The 25,332-nt window shown below is 40.1% G+C and overlaps 1 protein-coding gene across 1 annotated transcript in view; it reads right to left on the reverse strand.

Annotated features, from left to right (window-relative positions):
- Nucleotides 1-1,431: 1,431 nt before the first annotated feature.
- Nucleotides 1,432-25,332, reverse strand: part of ksr2 (kinase suppressor of ras 2) — a 116,362-nt gene continuing 92,461 nt past the window's right edge. The window contains exons 14-21 of the mRNA XM_030738162.1: nucleotides 23,669-23,738; nucleotides 21,225-21,273; nucleotides 19,875-20,236; nucleotides 14,718-14,814; nucleotides 14,501-14,634; nucleotides 8,183-8,317; nucleotides 6,488-6,617; nucleotides 1,432-4,472 (exon numbers count right to left, since the gene is read on the reverse strand). Of these exons, the coding sequence (XP_030594022.1) occupies nucleotides 4,326-4,472; nucleotides 6,488-6,617; nucleotides 8,183-8,317; nucleotides 14,501-14,634; nucleotides 14,718-14,814; nucleotides 19,875-20,236; nucleotides 21,225-21,273; nucleotides 23,669-23,738 (1,124 nt within the window). The 3' untranslated portion in view covers nucleotides 1,432-4,325. The remainder of the gene's footprint in view (nucleotides 4,473-6,487; nucleotides 6,618-8,182; nucleotides 8,318-14,500; nucleotides 14,635-14,717; nucleotides 14,815-19,874; nucleotides 20,237-21,224; nucleotides 21,274-23,668; nucleotides 23,739-25,332) is intronic.

Consider the following 25,332-nt stretch of genomic DNA (forward strand, 5'->3'; position numbering starts at 1 on the left):
TAGCGTCCGCAGAGGTCAGAGCTGTATCATGCACAGAAGTCACATGTGAACATGATCTGGAAATGCTGCTGTCTCCTCTGGACCAAAGTTCATTTAAAATGGAAGTAAAGCGGAAAATTTAAAAAGATTTTTGGTAAATGTGGACAGGAAGCAGCATGACTTCTTAGTAGACGCGTCCTGGGGGCTAAACTGGCCCGCCTACAGTCCAAAATTTTCACTAACTGAAAAATTTTGGTGAATCAAGAAACAAAAAGTATTGTCGACATTCCTCTCCCAAAATTCCAACAAATGCTCTCCTCAGTTTATGGACTGTTGTTAAAAGAGGAGGGGCTGCTACACATGGGTAAACATGACCTTTTTGACACGTGATGCTGCCATCAAATTTAAAATTAACCATTTTTCTTGCACTGGGATACTTTCTCAGTTCAAATATTTGTATTTGTTTATTTACTGTGGAAAAAAACATGGGTTTATGAGCTTTACAGATTTTTGCATTCTCTTTTTATTTACATTTTACATAGCAGACCTGGGGCTGTACATTAACATAAAGGGCTTTTTTACATGAATTACACTTTGAGTTTTCCTTTTCTTAATAAGGCAAAGGATGCTGTTGTTACATTACTGCATGCACACTGAAGCTTTTCGACATGATGAACCCACCTAAGCTCGGTTTATGGGTGTCATGGAAACAGGTTCAGTGCCGGGAAAAGTAGAAATAAACACGTCACCTTCAAATGTCTTTAACCTGAATCTTAAAGTAATTAATTTAGCAGATTTTGTTCAGTGTGTGAAGTTGTTGTTTTAGCCTATTTTTACACTTTTTTTTTTTTTAAAGAGTATCAATTTAAACCGATTTTCACTCTGATTGTTTACTGCTGATTGCTTCGGTCTCTCTTTTCATAGGATGGTTAGCTGGGAATATTCTTCAGCCAAGAGAGAACATTTAGCCTGTGAGTACCTGCAGAGTGGCCGCGAGCTTTGACATTAACCCCACTGCGTAACACCCTTAAAGCTACGATGACAAACAGGGTGTTAAGAGCTGTGATGCTTCATTGTTATTTTATCTTCATCTATTTATTATTTTTCCACCATAGAAACAGCACGTTGCTGCTGGTTGATGTAACTAACATCCATCTCACACACCTACAAATGATAACGACTGATAGATGCTTCAGTTTTATTATAGAACATCATCGAGAGCTACATTTTAAGACAAACATTTATCACATACGACTGAAGCCGATATTCAGGAAGTAAGTTTGTTTCTTAAGACGTTTAAAAATGTAACCAACATAAAATATGGATAAGGGTTGATTAAGATAAAAGATGTCATAAAAGAAAGAGAAAACGTCCAAAATGAAAACATCTTTTTATTGTCATACACTTTTTAAAGGATGAGTGCAAATAAAAAAAAAAAAAAAAAAGCTTGTGATCAAAATCTACTCATCACTAAGCCATGGACCATAAGGCATCATTAAATACAAGCTTTTTGGAGCTATCATCTACAATACAAGGACGGAATCAAGGAAAAGAAACAACACAGCATCAGTGCTTATGCAATTAGAAGGAAAATGAAGGAAATAAATTAAAATGAACAAATAAAGGCAACAAAAACACAGCACAATTTATACATTCAAAAGAAAAAAGATCCAAAACTTCACAAGGAATATTATTTTACGGCAAGTGACGATCAAACATTGTCTACAATCTGTTATGTACACTTGGCACTAATGTTATATCTTTGATTGTTGTCCAGTCGGGTTGCTGTCAACTTTAGCATGTGCACAGGTTGTAACTTTTTAAAATTTAAATCCTAGTATAATCATTTATATAATCTATAAATATACTGCAACAATCATTCTCTCAAACAAAGCTGTTGAAAAGGTTTGCAAAGCCTGATGTAAAATTTGCTCAATGGACAACAAGTCATCAGAAAAATGTTCACATACTTTTCTAGTGTTTAAGGATTTTTTTTCATAGCAAGAATCAATCTTTGATAGTCCACCTCATGCACTTGAAAGTTGTAAACAGTACAAATATAAATGATCCACTTACAATATCTGAATCCCAGCAATTCCAAAATAGACAGACAGACTCCCAAAAACAGCAGCAGATTGTTTGTATGCATTTTCAAACACTGGCAGATGTGTATATAATGAGCTGGAAATGGCTATTTAACATGATTGGGTTGTCTCCATCTATTCCATGTGGTTAGACAGAATCAAGCAGTGTACAGCTCAAATAACGCCACAGCTTCCAGTTTCATGGTGATATGACTCAGGTTAGCTAGCTCTCTATACACACGTTTAAAATATATTTTGATTTACAATATGAAGTAGAAAAATGGCCCGGGGTGGTCTTCAGCATCCTGATATGTTTTATTTTTTCCTGATATGTTAAAGGGAAAGTTCAGCCAAATTTAAGTTACTCGCTTGTTACTTTAACACCGATGTCGCCTGCAGTGCACGGACACAAATCCCAGGTTTGTGCAAATAAAATATTTCAGGATTAAACAAAACTGGATCGAAAGGTTCAGATTACTTTAACATGTGCTCCACAATCAGCTTTATAGCAGCAAAGTAACCAATCATAGATGCAGATAGAAAAAAAGCTGTGATGTCTAATTAAACAAAAACCTGAACGAGAAGTCAGCACTATCAAAATCTCACCAGTTATCACAGCAAATAATGAAAGACACATGCAGCAGGCAGCTAACAAGTCACACAGACTCTGTGTGCACTACATGGAACCTTTGAGCTGAGAATGAACTAAAATCCTTTACTTACAAATCAGAAATTTAATTCTTTAGCAATGCAAAAAAATGTGCAACCATAACTTATGGTGGCCAACATTAGCAAAAACCAGGTTTCCTAATTTCTGCACTGCTATAAAGAGCAGCAGTTTAACCTTTAGCATCATCTCATAACTGCTCAGCTACAGTTCCAAAGTCACCTAACAAGAATCTAGCGTCTGTACGCGTCCCTACACAGCTGCGAATGCAGTCGGCTGATTAGAAGTTTATTAATGTGGCTCAGAAGAACAAAACTTAATACCTGTCATTCAAGAAAAGTGGCAGGGGAGTGGTACGGATCAACGTTCGGGATGAGGAAGAATTCATTTGAAGTGTTTCAATTTCAAACCGACTGCAACACTTTAAGCACGTTTCTGACCTCTGAGACTTTTTATTTTTGCCATTTTAAGGCCACATTTTTCCTCTGTGCATGTCCATCGGTCACATTTGTGCAGAGACGGGGATCTTAAACCACATATTCAGAAAGCCGTCACTTTGTGATGAGGGTCTACAACATTCATGTACTGTTTAAATGAAATAACTTAAAATTACTGCACTGACTACACTGTAACAAGCTTTAGATTTGATCTATAACTATATTATATTTGTATCTGCCATTACCTATTTAAAGTAAAATGATACACAATAATTTATGGGGTGTGGGGAATGGGGGGGGCTCAGTGGTAGCACTACTCAAAGGTAATTAGTTCAGCTGACGAACACTACATTTCAAGTGTCAGCAATTTCACAGAACCTCACAAAGTCGGGGAGTCCTGGTCTAACTGGTGACTTCTTCTCTCTTTTTTTTAAAGGCTGTTATTGTTCAAACATCTAGCTTATGTTCACAGGCAATATTCAAAGCACAGGCTGATCAGAGAACAGTCTCCCATCAAAAAACTGGGCCAATACATCCCCAAACAAACAGGGACGCTGGCGTCTTCACATTCACGTGGTACGGTGTAAATAAAAGGGCATCTTCAGGTAGACAAAACATTTAAGACAAGGATGAAACCTGGACATCCACACATGAGACACATTTGACAGACAATGTTATGAAAATATACAGTATGTGATGTACAACAGTTACATTCATTCAAAACAAACAAGAATAAGACATGAGGAAAAAAAACTACATTTGTTCAAAACATGTGCTTTTTTTTTTTTTAAAGTCCAGGATGATGTGATCTGTTGGAAATTACAAGCAAAATACATCCAAGAAAGAAATCAAATATAATGACGGGAACAAGTCAATAGTAAAAGACAAAAAAGATAAAAGAAGGATATCCAGTATGGTTTAAATCAAACCAAAGAAAATATGAGTCCCGACTGCTTTGAGAAAGTCAACTTATCTGTACACACACATGCCAACATTCCATGAAAATACACACAGCATGGGCAGTTTTCATCACTGGGCTGGCTTTTGGATTCAGTGCATTCTTTAAGGAGGTGGGTTATTTATGTGGAGTTATGGCAGCTGCTTTTTTTTTTCTTTTTTTTAAACTTGCTGATTGTTTGCTGTTTTATATCCCTTAACTTATTTGACATACTCAGCTGACTTCCAGAAGTGCCCTGGGTGGGAAAGGCGGCGATTCCTTTTTGGCAACTTTTCCAGTAAATCTACCAGCTTGGAGAAGCTGGGCCGCTCCTCTGGCTTGTACGCCCAGCAGAGGAGCAGAATATCCTGGAAAAACAAAGACACACAGAAAAGCCAATTATTAGACCTTTTTTCAGATGCATGTGTGATGAAAGAAACAGGTGCATGCAGATGGTCTAAAAAACATTAGAAAGCCAGTTAGTGTAGTTTGGCTCAGTGATCGTGCCTTCGTAACACAGCTCATACATGCAGCCGTGCACAAGGAGCTGAACCAGGAAGATTGAAATTTGTTGTTAAGTTGGGCTTCATAACCTCGGTGTGCAGTCTGTAAAGAAATATTAGGTATCAACAGCGTGTGAAAAAAACTTTGCAACCACCTAAGAGACCAGCAGCTGAATGAAAAGGCAAAGCCAAACCGTTCCCAATGTGACTGTGAAGTCTGACCCCTCTGTAAATATTAGCATACGGTCATCTTTACAAAGATATTACAGTTTCACTTAAGAGCCTTCCTCAAATACCTTTTCCTGGTATTGTGAAAATCTACTCGAGGAGCACTTTGCTGACTCCAGCCCCGATTGCTCTAGCTATTTTTACACATAAGTCATTACAGTGTCTGCGCCGTCTGCAGCTGTCCTTTCTCACATCGCTGTAAACCCAAATAAGCTGATGAACTAACATAAATTACAGAAAACGATTGCCTTAATTTTTGTTTTTTTTGAGTTAATGAACATGAAAGTCAAGTGTTTATGCTACATGTAGTATTTAATTACAATTTAATTAAAGTACGTACAAAGTTGTAGCTTCTTCTCAAGCACAGCTTCTCACGTTCTGACACCCGCTCAGGACACACAGTGATTGTGTAATTTTGCAGATGGGAGAAATTTGCCTTTTAATATCTGCTTCCTGTTGTGAAAGAGTGTATTTTAACCCAAGCCATAATTTATTGACTAAATCCAAACAGCAGCAGAAAAGGTGGAGACAAAAGCAAAAGGAAAATGAAATGCAAAAAAAGGGGGGAAAAAAAAAATCCCCATCAGGACTTAAACTCCTGTCTCCTGATTTGAAGTCCGTGTGATTGCACCATCTGCCACCTCACCTGCCTCCTGAGGCAACACTGGAAAGGAATGCTAAAATCTGGGAGTCAGAATGTGATGGAAGACACCATGAATATGCTCACTTAAGATAACTTTGTTGACTTAATCTCAGGGGAGAAATAAATATGAACTCACATAAACAACGACACTAACACAGTCTGTTACTGAAACCCAGTATTCATATTTATTTTGTCTTTTCTTTCTTTCCTTTTTTATTACACTTCCAAATAAAATATTCAAAAAGACTTGTTAGTCCTTTGACTGGCATGATGACTCACGCTAGATGAGCATCAGCACAGCAGCTTAAGGTTCACTTCACAGGTCTTCATTTTAACACTGAGCAGAGGATCGCTGCACCTGGGTTAATTACGGGGACAGTAATTAACCCAGCAGCCCACCTCATTCACGGCCACAGCATCACTGCTCTAACAGGAAGGACTATAAAACCCAACTTATGCAAGTGAACTCTGAACTTTCTTTGCTCCGTTATGACAGGTCATACACTCGGGACAATCTATTATTAGGGGGCAAATGCCGACTAGTAGATGCACATAATAGCAATGGTACAGTAAAGTGAAAAACGACTTCATCTTTTCACTACTTTAAGTGTTTTTGGTTTACGGTAGCACACAGCAGGAGATATTCCATAACAGATACATCCTCTGAAAATAACCCACTTGGTTAAGGCAGGTGCTTCATGGGTCGAATATTAAGCAGCTACTTGCTCTGTTATGATATGGGATCAGTCACACATTACACAGACTTTTCAGCTGGGAGCCAGAGGGGTAAAGACACTTGCACTCTTACATAAAGCTCTGACAGATAATGTATAAAATAATTAGGGCTGCTCCACATGTGTGAAAATGGTTTAACTGTCTTTATCTGCAAGCTGATCTGTTAAGTATACAGAATGTTAGTCAATGATTCAGTGAGTGCTTAAACATGAAAATTATGATGAGTGAGTGACTCATAAATGGTGACAAATAAAAAAGAAAAAAATGTCCTTACTAATATCTCCTTCCCCATGCCAGTTTGGGCAAGATTGGGCTTCATCCCACTGCCGATCTGCCATATGATCACCTCTGCCGGCTGACTCTTGTAAGGCCATTCACGTGCGTGTAACTCGTACCAGATGGTGCTGGGAGGACAAAGCAGCAAAGAGTCTCAGGGCTTTGGACTGTGTGGTCATAAGAATAATATCATCATCTCCAAAAGCCACCTATCGAGTGTTTACATTCAGCCAAGAGCACACACAACTGCAAACCAACACACTTTATTCTTTCAGTTGAATAACCAGCTGCAGATGATGCATAATTGGAATGCGCAAAAGCACAATTTTGTGGATGACTTTTGTCATCAATTTAAATTTTTGAAAAACAATTAAGCTAAAAAAAACAGCACATTTTAATTACTACTCATGCAAAATCAGCATTCACCACCTTCCCTGTGCAAGTAAGGTGTTTTCGTTCTGCTCCTGCGTGTCAAGTTTGAGTAGAATTAAAATAGCTCTTTGCTAGGAGCAAGGGGAAAACACGATGGCTGATTGGTGATGAATATTCAAAAAAGCCACGAGGGTCACCTCTAGGTAACACAAAGGCTAGCAGAGCAGCTGGACATTGTGCACCTGTGCTGCACTCTTCTTCCATTTAGAATAATATAGTGATGAAATGTGCAAATGGGGAACCGTCGGAGGAGGAAGCAGTTCTGTTAGGAGTCAACAGAGCAGGGTCCACCCCCCTCACATGAAGCAGTAATGTCAGTGGAGGAGGAGCAGGAGCCAGGGGGACTTTTTTTAATCAAGTTAGGGTGAATTTAAAATTGGGCTTCAGAGGAGGAGCTGGAGGACACCTTGGGTTGAGAAATCCGAGCGACGCTCAGAAAAGCAATCTGAATCTTGGGTCAAAGACAGTCGAAGCACATCTTTAGTCACTTACACTTTATAACACTTTTAAGTAACAAAGTTACAAAGTGCTTTAGAAAGGGGAAAAAACATCTTTCTCCTCGACTCTTCTATTCAGTCCTCCTCCTTAGCTCCTTCAGCTTCTCCCCATTCATGCATTTAAACTGCAATTATTCAATCACTCTAAAATTTGCAATGGTGACCCCCTCCTGGTTTGCATTATTTGCTCAAATAAGAGTTTAACTCACATGGGTGTACCAATCACTAATCAGTGTGCTTTTTTTATACTCCAATTACTCTGCTTCTCTGGTGTCCTGCTGTCTTTCAGCTGCTATTGCTTATTTGTGCATCATCCTACCCCATCTCCGCTCATACAGTATTTGAGCCAAATCACATAGATTAAGTGTTTCTTAAACAGGTAAACAGGGCCAAGCGGAGTCGATGCCAAAATCATAATTTTAAATAATCAGGTTTTAACACTGTTAATCCCGTTCTCTGTAAATGCTTATGAATTGGATACATAAAGGCTGAAAATAACAGAAACAAAATTGCCATTTAAAATATCAGATCATTACATTATCCATGTCTTTGTACAGTAAGTAGTGAAAATCTGTATCTATAATGAGATCTGGAAAAATGTTAATGAGAGTTGCCTTCTTGCCATGTGATGCGGAGCATTTATTAAGTTCACACACATATTTTGAGCTTGTAAACCCTCTTTGTCAACAGTCTACGATAACCCTCCGGGCTCAGAGACCGTCTGGACAAACAAACTAGGAGGCATCTGGTAAGAGGACTCTCACCCAAAAGCAAAGACATCTGACTGTTTGCAGAAAGGAAGCTTGTCCTCTTCTGTTTCTGGAGAGAGCTGCTGGATTATTTCAGGGGCGAGGTGGCACAGCCAGCCATTGGGGATCCTCAGTTTATCTTCTCTGCGGCTGTAGAGAGAGAAAATGTGCAGATGGAGACTTGTCAGGGCTTATTGATCTGCTGTATCATGCTGCCAGCCGTTACACTGACTCATTTTCATTATAATACACTGTAGATACAGAAGCCCACAATAAGACGAATCTGTGATGCTTTTCAATTATCATTTCACATAACTATGAGTGTTATTATAGCTGTTGCATTAGTGGTATGTCGGTGTAATTTCCATTCAACTTTATAAACACCATCTTTTACTTTTCAGTCTAATGATTACAATGTTTTTTTATCTTTAAATTAAATATGTGATGTGATCGACAAGCTTACAAGTTATTTGCAAGTCACAGCGCAGGAAATTAAGTCTTGATCACAATCGGTGTTACACTGGGAAATAAAAGTTTTCAAGCATATCAGATTGTGTATTTAAAATCCACTGAATTGTAACACTGCGCTATAAAAGCAAGAAAAAAAGAGATGAACAAACACCCGTCATTATCTTACTCCAAATGCCCGGCGCCATGTTCTAACAATACAACAAAAATATGCATAGCTCTTAGATTACTGCTGACAGTACAACTTTGTTCTTATTAGTGTGTCCATCGCATGCTAAGATGGCACACTCATGTGGATTATTGCAATATATCCAAATGTCAGCAGATGTTATCGGGATGTCACTGGGGGAAATTTTATCATCATTCATAGGCATGGTGGTAAAAACTACAAAAAGTGTTCTGGGTTGTAGTCAAACTGTGCAAACAGATCTGTCAGCTGCGAGGGTCAAAATCTAATAAAAATCAATGATTCACAGCAAACTACAGAGAAATAAACACACTTTCTTTCCTCCAGTCTGCATTGTAGAAGAATCTCAACATATCTGAAGCTGACAAATTAACTGGATCTGGTCTCTTTATTCTGCACACAAACAATGTAAAATTACTTTGCTTTTACACAGGCTGTGATTGTAAGTGACTGGCTGCAGTGTCTGTGAAGATTTGTCATCACAAATAAGCTCTCTTCGCCTTCTATTCAACAAACTTCAGAGCTGTTTATTTTGCTACCTTTGGACAGGCCAGCTTTCTCCAGTCTTTAGGCTAAAATGTGCAGCTACAGATCACTGCATCATATTTATAATGTGGATGTCACAATGATGTCAGTCTTCTCATTTCCCTTCCAGTGAGATGGCGTACATGTATAAGTTTCTGAATCAGCTTTATTGACCAAGTATGTGCACACATACAAGAAACTGGGCTCGGGTTATTTCTTTGCTCTCGATGTACATAAGAGAATACACAACAAACAATAGCAACATGTATACCATATTTATGTGCAGTGGTGCACAGTTCTAACATTTTGGAATAAATTATGGAATAATTATGGATGTGGAAGGTGAAAACTACAGTGGCCCCCATGGTAAGTGGAATACTCAGGGCAGTGACCCCAAACTGGGGGAGTGGCTCCAGCAGATTCCAGGAACGTCATCTGAGATCTCTGTCCAGAAGAGCGCAGTCCTAGGAACAGCTAAGATACTGCGCAGGACCCTCAAGCTCCCAGGCCTCTGGTAGAAGACCTGAGCTTGAATGAAAAAGACCGCCTGCAGGACGAGAGATCTAAGTGTTCAGAGTGACGGCCTGTGGAAAGAAACTGTACAGATACCCGTCTGTTTTGGCATACAGTGCTCTGTAGCGCCTACCAGAGGGTAGAAGTTGGAGCAGGTTGTGTCCTGGGAGTGATGGGTCTGCAGTTATGTTGCCTGATCGTTTATTTCTCAAACTGAAAAATGTTGATGTTGTTGCTGATATTGTATTGGCATTTGGTCTGGTTTTAATGTGTGTGATCCTTAAGCTTGGGTCCTCTATGAGGCGCCTAGGAGTTTGAGGGTTCAGCACGGTATCCTGGCTGTTGCTAGACCTGCACTTGGAGACTTCTAGTCTATAAGCCGCACAGATGTTCCCGTACACTATCCCAGCCGATTGGTTGTGCCTCTCAGTGTATGCTGCCCCCGCTTGCATTTTACATCCCAGTACTATGTGTTAGATAGTCTCAGGGCACCTTTGCACTGTCTGCAACTTGGGTCCTGTCGGCTATGGTAGACTCTCATCTCTATGAATCTGGTGCTTTGGGCCTGTTGTTGCCATCAGTGCTTCTCTGCTGTCCTTTAAGCCAGCCTGTTCTAACTACTGGTAGGATTTCTTGATGTCAGCCACTTGGCTTGGTCATCCATGACAGTTCCTGCTCTTGTCTTCACCATCTGTGTTCAGCTTCCTGAGGCATTCATGGAGCTGCTTATCTCAGGGGACCATCTTCCTGATGAATTCACAGATTTAATCGCAGATGCTCCTGTTTCATCTTGGATTGTGGCTCTGACACTCCTTGTCCTCCAACTTTCTGTTGCTCATAGAGCCTCAGGGTGCTGGGTTTTGGGTGCAGACCTCCATGCATTGTGAGGGTTTTTTGTGTCTTGACATCCGTGGCATCTGTCTCCTTCTGTGGCGAGCTTATTTATCATTCCAGCTGGGTATCTGTTGGCCAGTAGGTGGTATGTATTGATGGCTTGGATCTTATTCCTACCATTCAGCTTGGTTCTTAGCCCCTGTCTTACCTTCTGGAGGTATTTGGCAGCGACTGACCTTCGTGCATCTTTATCATGGATCCTGTTGGCCCGTTGGATACCCAGGTACTTGTAGCTGTCCTGTATATCTGCTATTCTGCATTCTGATAGCTCCATCCGTTCTGTCTAGATCACCTTTCCTACTCTTTGCAGCTATTTAGCCATGCTTATCCAGTTCAAATGACATCCCATTGTCCTTGCTGTAGATCCTGGTGAGGCGGATCAGTGAGCTGATGTCTCACTCACTCCTGGCATACAGCTTGGCATCAACAATGCACAGGAGGCGGCTGATGGTAACTCTACTCCTGAATCTATATCTGTATCTGCTCTTAGTGATGAGCTGGCTTATGGGATCGAGCCCTATGCAGAACAGCAATGGGGACAGTGCGTCACATTGGTATATTCCGCACTTTTTGGTGACTTGTGCAACTGCCTTTGAATTGGCTTCCAGTGTTGTGTTGTCTTCCAAAGTCCCATTGAGTTCCTGATGAATGTTATCATTGCATTATTCGCCTTGTGCAGTGCCAAGCACTCCAGTATCCATGTGTTGGGCATTGAGTCAATCCAGGCGGTGCTCAGGTTGGTCTGCCTGGTCTTAGAGTCCTGGTGTATTTCTCTATCAACCAGGAGCTGGTGCTTTGGTCCTCTGCTGTTATTTCAAATGCCCTTCTGAGCTGCGCTCATATACTCATGTGCCTACTCAGCTTGGTTGTTACAATGCCTGAGAAGAGCTTCCATGTTGTGGAGAGGCAGGTCATTGGCCAGTAGTGTGAAGATGTTATACTTTTGTGGGGACCCTTCATGATCTGGATCGTTCTGCCCCATGTTAGCCAGTCTGGATGAGTACATGCTGTTAGCAGCCCCCTTTGTACAGTCAGATCATGGAGTGCTGTTAGTTTCTTCAGCCAGTAGGCATGGATCATCTCAGATCCAGGTGCTGTCCAGCTCTTCATTCTGGTGACTCATTGTTGGATATCTGCCTTTGTGATGTTGACTGGCTCTTGCTCTTTGGTTTCTAGAGCCTGAGTTATGGATCTTCTTGTATCTCCTTTTCATCCAGGACCTCTCTCTCATGACGCCCTGCTGCACCGCAGCCAACCAACTAGCATCTGGTCTTCCCTGATTTTGGCTTATAGCCTCCTTCTCCATGGGGAAGGGGGTGGGGGCTTCCTTTACTAGCATACTTGATCTTATACCCAAGTGCTTCTAGGATTACTGTAGCAGTAGTGTACAGTATATGCGCTCACTGGCTTTAATTATGCTGGTAATGGGGATGGTGCACAGAGCAATGTTCACATCTGTAAGCATCTCCTCTGATATACATAAGCATTATATAAACTGTATATATTACACATATAATCCTACTGTGCCTCCAGATCTAGGTGTATTAACATTGCACATTGTGTTGCACTCACTGGTGTAAAAACATTTTCACTCCATACACACACTGGTCAAAATAAATAAATAAACAGAACACATTTTAATCAGAGTTTAGCATCTAGTCAATTAAACTTTGGGGATATTGATGAGGTCAGTATCAGAGGGGGCTGTTAATCAGTTTCACCTGCTTTGATGTTCATGAAATTAACAACAGGTGCACTAGAGGGACAACAATGAGACAAGCCCCAAATCAGGAATGGTTTTACAGGTGGTCGCCTCTGACATTTTTCCCCCTCCTCATCTTTTCTGACGTTTTTTTCACTAATTTTGCATTTGGCTAGGGTCAGTGCCACTACTGGTAGCATGAGCAACACCTGGGCCCTACAGAGGTTGCACAGATAGTCCAACTCTTCCAAGATGGCACATCGATCATCATCAGGAGATTCTAGCAGACGGGCAGTTACTCTAGGAGAGCTGAAAAGGTCCATAGAAGGTCCTTAACCCATCAGCAGCACCGGTATCTGCTCCTTTGTGCATGGAGGAACAGGATGGGCACTGCAGAGCTACAAAATTACCTCCAGCAGATCACTGGTGTAAATGTCTCTGACCAAACAATCAGAAACAGACTTCATGAAGGTGGCCTGATGAGCCAGGCCAACATCCTCTAATGGGCCCTGTGCTCTCTGCCCCCGGATCGTGGAGCCCAGTTGGTATTTGCAATAGAACACCAGAATTGCCACATCCACCCCTGGTGCCCTGTGCTTTTTACAGATGAGAACAGGTTCACCCTGAGCACATGTGACAGACCTGAAGCCGTGAAGAACGGTATGTTGTCTGTAACATCGTTCAGCATGACCGGTTTTGCGGTGGATCAGTGATGGTTTGGCGATACACACTTCTAAGGACTGGGCAACGGTACCCTGACTGCTATTAGGTATCGGGACGAAATCCTTGGACCCATTGTCAAACCCTACGCTGGTGCAGTGAGTCCTGGATTCCTCCTGATGCACAACAATGCCCGGCCTTATGTGGCGAGAGCATGCAGGTAGTTTCTGGCGGATGAAGGAACTGATACCATTGACGGGTCGCCATGCTCGCCTAACCTAAACCCAATAGAACACCTCTGGGACATTATGTTTCGATCCATCCGACACCACCTCAGACTGCCCAGGAGCTCAGTGATGCCGTGGTCCAGATCTGGGCTAAGATCGTTCAGGACACCATCTGTCATCTCATTAGGAGCATGCCCTGATGTTGTCAGCACATGGGGGCCGGTACTGTGTACTGTTGCTGCAATGAAATATTGGCAAAATGACCTGCTGCATCGTTTTTTCACTTTGATTTCCAGGTATCTTTGAATTCAGCTTCTGTAGGTTGATACTTTAAATTTCCATTAAACTATGTGGCATCCTTCTGTTCCTAACACATTACCCAGTCCAGTAGAGTATATATCAGTATAGATATCCAGGATTATGTTTTCCCATTGAGATCTGATGTGTTTTCAAAGTGTTCCTTTAATTTTTTAAACAGTGTAGTTCCTGTAACGCTGAACAAAAGCAGTGGTCTCATGTGATAACTGGTGTGCTTAGCTGCAACATGGCAGAAATGACAGAAACCATACTCTTTTACTGGCATGGGAAACAATTTAAAGCATTTTAACCATTACTGTTGATTCACAGTACAAATAGTTTTGTTTGCACTGTTTGTACTGGAAAATTTATCCAACCACCTCTGAATTTATCTGCTCGTCCTTGACCTGGTTACTCGTGTCTTCCTTACATCTTGGACATTTCTGTTTAATGCTGTTTGAGTTCTTGAGGGGAGAAGTGGGAATTTATTTCACGGCAACAGTAAAGACTGACAGAAAATGGTTTTCAATTAATTATCCATCAATGTAACCTTAATGATAACAATTATGTAAATTAGACGTGTTACAGCACAGACTTTTAAGAACAGACAGGGAAGTATGGTCATTCATTATAATTAAACAATGTTCAAAATTAATGCAGAAATAATAATAAGGTAGGGTTTAAATACACAACAAGGTGACATTTTAATCACATTAATATGTATCCACTACATGCAGTGAAGGTTTTGTTGCCTCTGCACTATGCATGTCAGAACTTTCAGTCTCTCTCCAAGACTAATTCATGTACTGCAAATGCTGATGAAAGCACTCCTGTCTCTGATGTGTACTGAACATAATTACCTGCCAGCCTGCAGAACCCCAGATATGGTGAAGAGCCCAAAGTCAGTGATGACGACTTTGCCGTTGTCATAAAACACGTTCTTGGACTTCATGTCTTTGTGTAAGATCCCCTTTGCGTGGAGGTAGCCCATCCCCTGAGGACAGAGAGAGTGACCTCCTGTAATACGTGTAAAACCACTTAAGTGTTAAATGGGGAATCAGTGCTGAGTTATTTTACCTTGACCATCTCTTGTGCAATCTGTCGTGTCTTGTTTACATCCAGGACAACTTTGGCATCTCGCACTACAGAATAAAGCGTCCTGCCTTTACAAAAGCTGGAAGAGAATAAAATTCAGGGATTACTACAGAGTTGCCAACAGGTAGGATACATTTGATAAGACTTACACTATTTAGACAACAATAAAACACATTCTTCTTACTTTATTATAATCTAATATAAATGAAGTGTTTTCAAAACTTCTAAATGAGTATTTTCAACCTTAGTTTGTTCCAGTATAATCCCATGATACTTTGCACATCAAAGTGCAGGTGTTGACCACAGCTGTAAAGAAGAAATTATGATTGATGAAGCTCACTAAAAGCATTTGATACATGCAGGGATCTTAAACTCCGTATACAAAGAAATTAAAATGAAACACTTCTGAACTGTTCTCCTAAAAAAAAAAAAAAAAAGGCATCAAGTTCACTTTGGCCATGTGAGCAAAATGGAAAAAAATGCGTCATTGTTGCCACTTGTTGTAACATAACCCCCGTTACAAGCACTAGAGTCAGCTTAACTAAGCACTCACATTAAAATTGTTTGGAAATTATATATCAATGAAATGGAGCAAAGCACGCGAACCTATTCAGGCCAGCAATTTGAACTGCACTGTCATACACACATAACATGCCTGTCCCTCCCAATTTGCTGGTCTGTTAAAGCTGCAAAATCTCCTGTGTGCCCCTCTGACAGGTCAGTGTCCACTGCACAGCATCACAGCCCAGCATCCACCTGTAAACTCAGAGGAATATTTACTCATTTCATTTGTAATATACTGATAAGTGATGAGCTTAGAGCCTAGACTGTGAACTCGCACTATATTCTGCTGCTGTAATAAATCATTTCAAACGTGTCTTGCCTGACTGAGCTGCCTTACTCGCTTTGCACTAATTCCTAGCACATCTACAAAAAATTACCAAGAAGAAACATGTTTATAGTCTGTACAATGTGATGTAAACATAAGTGCATACTTGAGTGAGTTTCATAGTCTTCCCTAATAAAAACAAATATATAAGAAATGAGACTAATGCTGACACAGTCCCCCAAACTTCTCGAGTACTCAATTTTCACCTGTCTCCACTTCATCTAACCCTCATCTTTGAAATGTTCAGTGTGTTTTATTTCACTTCTTACATTAAAAACACCACTTGCCCAGAAGTCCATGAGTGCCAGTGTGTTACTGCAGTTTGAGACGTTTTTAGAGGATAAAATGCCATCATATGAACTAAAAGGTAAGTCCACTGTGTGCCAGAGTGGAGCTTTTACACTGCATTTCGGCTAGACAGTGTGATATTTCTGGAGGGGTGCCATTAAAACGACATTTTAATAGGCAGCTCTACAAACACCCCCTGCCTCACACTTGAAGCCCCCAACCCCAACTGCGCCATGCAGGTGACCAACAAAGGACCTGAAGCCAACAGCTCATGCATATTCATTCCTGAAACAATCTGATGACAGCCACATTTTTAATGTTTAATGCCTCTCTTTATATGCTCTTTATTCAACAAAGAATGTAGCTCACAATATGCTGGCAGGTCAACTGTAATGTCAGTCAATACCTTTATTAAAACATATCTTATGAAAGTAGTTACATTTATACCTATAGCAAATAGGGCATGGATAATGTGGTCTAAGGAGAAAGTGGGTGTGTTTAATGGAAGCCAAGATGATGGAAAACAAATGAGGCCACCTTAACATTCAAGAAGTCACCTCTGTGCTTCAGAATGAAGTAATTATGCAATTTACATGGATAAAAATCCAGCCGTAATAATAATAATAATACGGCCCTGTATCCTGTATGCTCAATAAAATCAACCAACATAAGGGAAAGGGAAAAGATGCAATCAAAATTTATGTTTCCACTAATGCAGCCTGAAATCCCTTAACCTTAATAAACCAGTGCAGTTCATTTTTGTTCATTTGCACTTTGTTCTGCGTGAGGAAAGATAAAGACTGTTTCCTGGTAACTTTTTAAAATCTTTGTGATATGGGAAGCAGAGTATTAGTGGATAACAAAGCCACCTGTCGCTCTGACATTTGCTATTATTTTCAGCAATCACCAGTGAGGATTTCTGAGAAGCAGCCGGCTCATCTGTCAGCTCCCCTGCGCATACAGCAATTTCAGCTGGCATCAGATGCAATCATGTATCTCAGAAATCATACAACTGGTCATTTCAAACACAAGACACAGTAAATATAATGGGAAGGAGGGCATGTGTACACGTAGCTTTACTTCCTAAAACACATTTAAAGTTGTAATTTTAGTAAGAAATGCTAAAATTAATTTTGTTCACACTCTATGTAGATCACAGTGGGACAAGCGCATGTTCAATCATTTCCTTCTGAATGTCATTAGCTCTGTTAATTAAACGAGAGTACTCCTTGTCATTTTATTTAACAAGAAAACAGCCCTCTCTTAATTGTTATAACTGGGGAAAGACTTACAATACTCCAATCTGCAAAAATGTGAACACTAATTCAAGAAATAATTAAAGAGAGGAATCTTCAAGTTCACTCTAACCTTATATTATCCGCTGTCACACTGTAGTGACGATAAATGCTCCATGTCTGTGGGGAGTGACTGGTCCAGCAACAACAGAAGCATCCTCTAATCATAACCTCTCCACATTTCATTGTCAGACACTCTAAACTCATATTCCCAAAAGAGGGAAGGTCTGTGGCTGATCCGCAATGAATGCTGGAGGAGTAGGACTGACTGTGGGGGCCACACAGCTGTCAACCTCTCAAGTTCAGAATCAGATACAGAGTTCAGAGCTGTGAATGTTTTGTTAACATTGGAAAAGTATTAATTCAACCGGTTATTGTCGACATTTTAAAGCTTGTAGTGCTAAGCCTATATTTTTATTTCTGCACATTTAATTCTAGCACAGTATATTGCCTAATATTCTTAAACTTATAGAACAGTGTGTTTAACACACTTTTATTTATTCATTATATTTATTAGTGTGTATTAGTGGATAGTGTAGTGGCTTTGGAACAATAAGTCAGGGGGTCAAATCCCAGTAAAGAAATGCATCCAGTAAGGGTCCCCAGGCTAGGCCCCTCATGCTACCTAAGCCTGGATTAACAGGGTCCACGTCTGACGATGAGTGGGCTACTGGAACAAGGAGACGACAAATGATACTATGCATGTAACCCCAGTTAAAGGGGCTACATGACATCCAGACTAAGATCGAAACAACTAGTAGGTCAGTGTTCCAACATCTGCTACTGCACCTAGAGCCAAGGCACATCACAAATATTATGGTGAGGGGGAGCCAGGACGTCAAGTCAGGGTTCCAAGTTCCATCTGGTACGTTGAACGCCAGAGCAGCTGACCTGAAAGAGAAGATCATGGCTAAACTGGAAACCTGGACCCTCCATAGCCCTAATAAAGTACCTTCTGAAAGTCTACTAGAAGATGTGAATGCAGGACTACAAACAATCTCTACTCCAACCAACACTGAAAACAACCAGCTCATCGATATCACAGCAACAGTGATCCTTGAGATGCTTGGATATAAGATGAACAAGGAGAAGTACCCTCCATAGAGAAGAAGACTAGAGGCTAATATCAAAACAGCCAGTTTTCAGAGCTGCAGAAAGGAGTCATGAAGAAAGGTGTGCCTAAGAAGTACAACGAGCTGTCCATACCTGAGGCCTTAGAAACTGCCAAGCAAAGAATCCCAGCCTTGGCTAACCACTTGAAGAGGTCAACCAGAGAGATAGAAGCCAGGAGAATAAACCAGATGTTCTCCACTGAACCATCGAAGGTGTACTCTCAGTGGCAGGGGACTTGTGTAGTCAGACGGTAACAAGGAGAGGGAAGGTAGTCAGAACTGAGGGGATTGCACTACCAGAAGGCAACACTGCAGACAGCTACAAGTACCTTGGAATCCCACAGGCAAATGGGAACCATGAAGAGGCTGCTAGGAAAGCTGCAACCTCCAAGTACCTGCAGAGAGTAAGGCAAGTCCTGAGGAGTCAGCTGAATGGGAAGAACAAGATCCGGGCCATCAGACTGTCAGATACCCTGCTGGGATAATAAACTGGCTAAAGGAGGAAATAGAAGCCACTGATGTCAAGACAAGAAAGCTCCTTACCATGCATGGAGGGTTTCACCCCACATCCAGCACCCTGAGACTGTACGCTAAGAAGAAGGATGGAGGCTGAGGACTAGTGAGAGAACCACTATCCTACATGAAACAGCAAAGATCCACGAATACATCAGGAAGACGGCCACAAAGGATCACATACTTAGTGAGTACCTCAGGCAGCAGAAACCCGAGAAAGAAGAGGAACCATCATGGAAGGACAGGTTTCTGCTCGGCATGGTTCCAAAGACGGTTACACGACTGTTACTATCTATCTCTATATCTACCTCTATGTATCTGTCTATCTATAAACACTGTTTACTGCAGTATAGTTATGCTGGTTAGAGGTACATAATGTTTTGTTTTTTAATTTCTACAGACACACCTATGAACACTTCTGCATTCTCTCTGTGCTGATACACAGAGGTCCATTCATGTAGAATCTCATTATATTGTTTTTTATAATTGCATTGTACATTCATTTGTTTTATGGTCAACTTACTTTTCAGTGCCTTCTGTATATTACATTTGCAGCCTTTTCAAACATGAAAGCTCAAATTAATCACTAAGACTATAAAATATTATAATTCGGGGCTGTTGATGGACACCATTATGGTTTGAAAAAAAAATGCATATACTGCAAATGGAAAAGCGTTTAACTCTTTGAATTCCAGTTGTATTTTTCAAGTAACACTTTGACATTTTAAAGCATAAATAATGTGCTGTATGCTTCTGTATTGATGATTAATACTTTGATTATTTTGAGTATTTCTTTACATTAAACTATAAGACATGACTGGTGTTCACAAAGTGACTCTTTAAGGTACTCGGATTACTTTACTGTTTGTTTTGCAATTTAAGTAATTAAGTAATTTAGTTTCCTCATATCCCTGTAACTTTGTTTCCACAAAATAAAACTAAACGGAAAATCCCCGGTGCATTTGTTTCTGTTTGTCTCCAAATTCTGTCAGCAGTGAAGAGCTTTATTAAGGACACCTTTAAAAAGTAAACTTTATCTTACCTGGTAATGATGGCCAGGTGTGGCGGGCTCATGCAGGCCCCCATAAACAGCACCACATTTTCATGGCGAGTGTTTCGGTAGGCCATCACCTCACGTTTGAAGGCCTTCAGCTGGTCCTCATTGTCACGCTCAATGTCAATCAAGCGAATGGCAACCTCGCCGTGCCATCGTCCATGGAAAACCTTTCCAAAGCGACCCTTACCAATCATCTCCCCAATCTCCAGCTGCTCAAAGGGGATGTCCCACTCCTGCAGGAAGATGCTGGTCTGGCTGGCCTTACGCGGGAAGTTGCGAGCCGACAGGAGCGACAGGTTCATCTCCTCGAACTCATCACCCGAGTCCTCATCGTTGCCTTCCTCATTCTGAGATAAAGCAAAATTGAACTGTGGGTAGCTTGTGTTTCTTATATTTGCAGATTGCATGTATGGTATTAAAATGCCATTATACACAGAAAAGAGTGAAATCATTCTACCAAGATAGCAGACGGATCTTTTTTTTTTTTTTTTTTTTACAAATACTATTCAGGAGCAGCATAATTATAATGGGCTGAAAGCTTCTCCAAAGCACCAACAAAAGCTCTTAATGTACTTCCAGTTTTTTTCAAATGTAGTGCCTTGCTGTACCAAAACATTTTCATACATTACTCTATATTCAGTGTCTTTATTGCTGAATTTTAGATAATTTCTAGTATATACTTTACAATTAATATAGCACATGAAGCGTTTATTTTAGGTTATAAATAAATATGTATTCAGTACTATAAACATGTTTTAATATGAAAAAAAACAAACACATACCGTATGCATATGTTGCCTCTATATAAAATGGCTAATGAGTTTTCTCCTGGCTGTTTGTACTTGAAACACTGACTGTTTAGGCTATTACCAATAAAATATAGACTGATAAAAAAGGAAAAACAACCACAGGGAAAACTGGTTGATTCACTCTGATTTGATTTTAAATATAATGCACCGCAAGAGAGAAAATGACCTACTCCAAGGCGCCTGCTGGAATATCATTCAAGGCAATCTGCATCACATTTTCTCAAATTATATCACTGTTATAGAAATAGCAATGACGAGCAGTGAAGATGTCTTTCCCTTCTCGCTGCTTTTGACGCATAACTTACCTAAAGGCTCCTCGCAGAGCTGAGACAAATTATGCTAAATGAGAGAACAACGCAAATGACTGTGACAAGTGTTGGTGAGAGTGGTTTTTTGTCTTCATTCGGCTTCAGCAGCAATTACACACTCACACTGCTGACAAAAATGTCAATAATATCTCAGTGATGCAAGGATTGAACAAAACTGGATCCACACACATTCAAAGCATGTCGAAGGTCACACTCACGTCTGATGTGGGTTCCACTTCGATTTGAAGCAAAGGGTTGCCCTCATTCCTGAAATCGAAGGGAGGAAAAGTAGAAACAATGAATGTTTGTATGTTATCTTTGCAGGATTTAAATAGCATTTAGAGCCTTTATTGACCTTTTAGCTTGACTGTATAGTGTTAGTATATTTTGAATAATTATTATATTAGGTATTAGGTATAAGTAGTGCAGTAGTGCAATTCTGATTTTAATATTCATTCATTTAAATCATAAAAAGTGTCATGACTTATTTGGCATTTGTGAGGGGTGATCCAGCATGTCCAATTATGCTCCTTTAAAATGAACAATACTATCCTGATATATTAAAAATGTTCAGTAAGCACTGATTACTGAGAAATAAATGTTCGAAATGGAGCATGTTTACATTCTCACAGTGGTTTCCAGCTGTTGGAGAAGCAGAAGTAAGAACCGCAGACTCCTGCAACAACAGTGTGTTTGCTGCGGTGCTTTCTCTCTGCACCCAGGTGAACTGATTGCACCTGCAGCTGATATATTTTAAGTGGCAATAGAAAACTTCTCTTCACACCCGTTTCCCCTGTGTGCCTGTCACAAAGACTGGCTTGCTTTCTGTTTGAGAACACCTGGCTGTGTCTGGGTAAAAAGTAGGCACTTTCTTTCTTCTTCTTTTTTAAACTTGCTGTTCAAGTAGAAACGACGTCATTTTTGAAGCATTTCAGGAGCTGGAGCGCTCCATCGAGAAAAACGCCTGTCCAGGGTTCACCGCTGATTTATTTTTGCTTTGTATCGCTCGCCTCCTTTTGTCTCTTTTGACAACAGTTTTTTTCTTTTACACAATAGACTGTAGTTACTTCGCCATCATCCAATTCGGCTACCTACAGAATAACAGCAATAGGTACTGGGAAAACTAAAGCGTTACTCACTTCCTGTTCTGTTTGCACAAAGGCTTCGTGTTCAGAGATTTTGTACAAATGTGCATATATGCCCCCGTGCCCAGTCATTTCGGCCTGTGTTGATCCGATACAGATAGTCTCAGATTGGGCCTCATTTCTTAGTCTTAGTTGTGTTTGCTTAATTTACTGCTATAGTTCATGTCTTTTCATAACTCTGCTCGGGCAGAATTTTTCTCAAGTTATGAACTTATTTCTATGACAAGCAAAAATAAAACGTTTCCCACCATGAGTGGTTAATATTCCCCCGAGAGGGTGATTCTTTGTCATTTAAGCAAAGTGTTTTGTATACAGTCTCCTGCTGCTCTGATTTCAATAAAGGTTAAACCCTGTTTTTCTTATTGACAAACAAAATAATATCCAAGGCCTCAGCCGTCACAGTCACAGTGCTGTTAGCTGTAAAAAGACTAATAACAAAATAATTGGCTTTTCATAGTGGGCTGCACAAATTGTACTTCTCTGTATACCCATTTGGCTGTGTATGAATTCAGTCTATCAGTCCCAATAAAAATTAATATTTTGTCCTCGGTGAGATTTCGCCACCTGCAGCTCATTCGTAATCAGCTGTGCACAGAGACCAGTCTGAAAACTACAAAATAAAACTCATGCATTTGTGAAAAACTGTCAGTGGAGCTTTACAGCTCGACGGCTGAATGTGGTCTCAAGATATGGAAAACAATATTTCGTGTCACGTTATAATGATTGTGGTAATGAATCTAACACTAAACCCTAAACTATCCTGCTCAATTCAAACACATGGAGCCTGTTGTTATGTATGAATACCATTATTTTTTTATGTTTCTTGTTATTTCCAGATTTTGTTTCCTTTTTTTTTTTTTTAATCTCAAAGCTAACAGCTGCTACATAAATGAGGCATGAAGACATCAAACACAGCTTATACATGTACAGCCCCATACCTCCATGGAAACATCACACATTTGAACTGGCACCATGTTGATATTTCCAAAATAAAAAATTAACTGCCATAATATCTGCTCCTGATTAATCTCTTCCCATCTTTGGACATGACCTGTTCATCACAACTGATCACCTTCCTATAGATCTTTGCCCCGTTTCATGTGATAGATTGAGATCTGATCTAATTAACATCTGGGTCGAGAGGCATCTCATCACTAATCCTTCTCTTCTGGTTGTTTTCCTATGACCACTGGCTTCCTCAAAGAGCTAGTGAAAATCCACTTGGCATCCCAAGTGTAGCGTGAACTGAAGGCCATGCTAACATTAGTCTCTGAGTACTCGTCATGTCGTCCCTCGCATTGAAATTGCCACCCAAATATCTGTGCTCCAATAAGTTTGACTTGGCCTCTGACCAACTGCCACAGAGAGAAAGGGGAAGGGAGAGGAAAGGAGAAAGCATGCAGATGAGAAAAAAAGCAGATGGATGTAGAGAGAAGATGATCAGTGGTGCTTTCTTTCTTTCTTTAAATGTATTCATGTGGTTTTATTGAACTGCTTCTGCCACAGATTGTACTCACCCCGGTTCAGAAAGGACGGGGTGCAGAATGACCTGCGGAGCTCGGCTGGGTGGAGCCTCAGGAGCAACATCTGAAGGCATTCGAGTCACAACACATCAAATTAACTAATTGAAACAAAAATGCACTCAGTACAAAATAATTTTTATCACTGGCGATCTTCATGTAATAGAAAAGCTGGGGAACTACAACAGAGCTCCAGTGGTGACTGAAATACCAAAACTGTGATGCTATAACACAAAAGAGTTTTCTCTCACAGTGAAGCGCGCGCAGCAATGCTGCCGTCACTGTAAACCTTCTCTTTTCAGCTATCATTGCTCACCATCATAATGGAAGAAGGAATTTTATTATGCTGAAATATCCTAGTTAATGACACAAGGTAAATTTTCCTGCTGTGCTGTGGAAAAAAAAAAAAATTAAAGCATGGCGTCATGTAGCATAGGCCCAGCTAATCTCGCGGTGTTGCTATGAATAGGTGAAATCTAATGCTGAATTATGAATTAACTCCCATTATCCCGTCACAGGAAACAGAATTTGAAGACTTCCAGGGTGCCGGTGAGTACGCGGAAATTTTGAATCACATGAAACACAGCATTCTGTTTAAACAGTGACCTGAAAAGCACCTAAAAATCCTTCTTATTTCTTTTACACAGATTTTCTTTTATGTAAAAGCTGTCGTTACAGTAACAACATCAATTACTGACCTGTCATATTTGTCTCTTGTCACATAAAGCATATAATGATACAGTGAATTGGGACTCAAAATTGAAAGGCAAAAATCATTCTGACACTCTCACATAAATACATTCTCCTTTCATATACATATACAAACACTTTTATTTATGCTTTTATATCAATTTTTGCTCTCATATTTTTATATTTTCCCTCATATTTTGTTCTCATGCAGATGAATTCAATATGCATTTAAATGCATAAAGATTTGTATGTAAGAAAATAAAAGACAAATGCACTAAGCAACCTACATATTCTACCCACAGGAGTTGCCCAGCCTTGCAAACCCATGCATGAAGTTCCCAGCACACAGTTTTTATGCTGATGTTAAAGCCAGAGGAAGTTTGGAGCTCTGCAGTTATTGAGTCAGCAGAACACTGGCAGCTCTGTCTCTTTCTGGCTAGGTTCCTATAATTCCTGAATGCTTCAACTTTGCAATATCACTTACAGTTCAAAGGGAAAAACTTCACAAACTGACTTCTTGCAATGATACACTCAAACTCACTGAGCTCTTTAGAATGGGACATTATTATTCAGATGTTTGTAAAGGCAGACTGTGAGGTTAGATGCATGATTTTATACACCTGAAAGAAGGAAAATAACACAAGGTAGGTCTTCAAATGAACATCTGTGTATTAAAAATAACAAAGGCCATTAATTACTAAAACACAAAGCAATTGTAGATTGGTGGGAACTGGGACAAAAGATCCTTTTTTTTTAAATCTAGGTGATGGTTGTGATGATTGCTTTAATCTAACCAAAGCTGAATATTTAGATTGTTATTTTACATTATTGGCATTGCTATTTATTATTATTATTATTTAGATTTAAGTTGATTAACTTTAATCGTGCTAGAAGACATCAGTCCAAGCCTGTGTTGTGTATGGAGCAGATAAGTCTCATTTCTGACTCCTGTATTGGAGTATGGTTATCAT

Source organism: Archocentrus centrarchus, chromosome 9, assembly GCF_007364275.1.
Source record: "Archocentrus centrarchus isolate MPI-CPG fArcCen1 chromosome 9, fArcCen1, whole genome shotgun sequence".
Taxonomy (NCBI): Eukaryota; Metazoa; Chordata; class Actinopteri; order Cichliformes; family Cichlidae; genus Archocentrus; species Archocentrus centrarchus.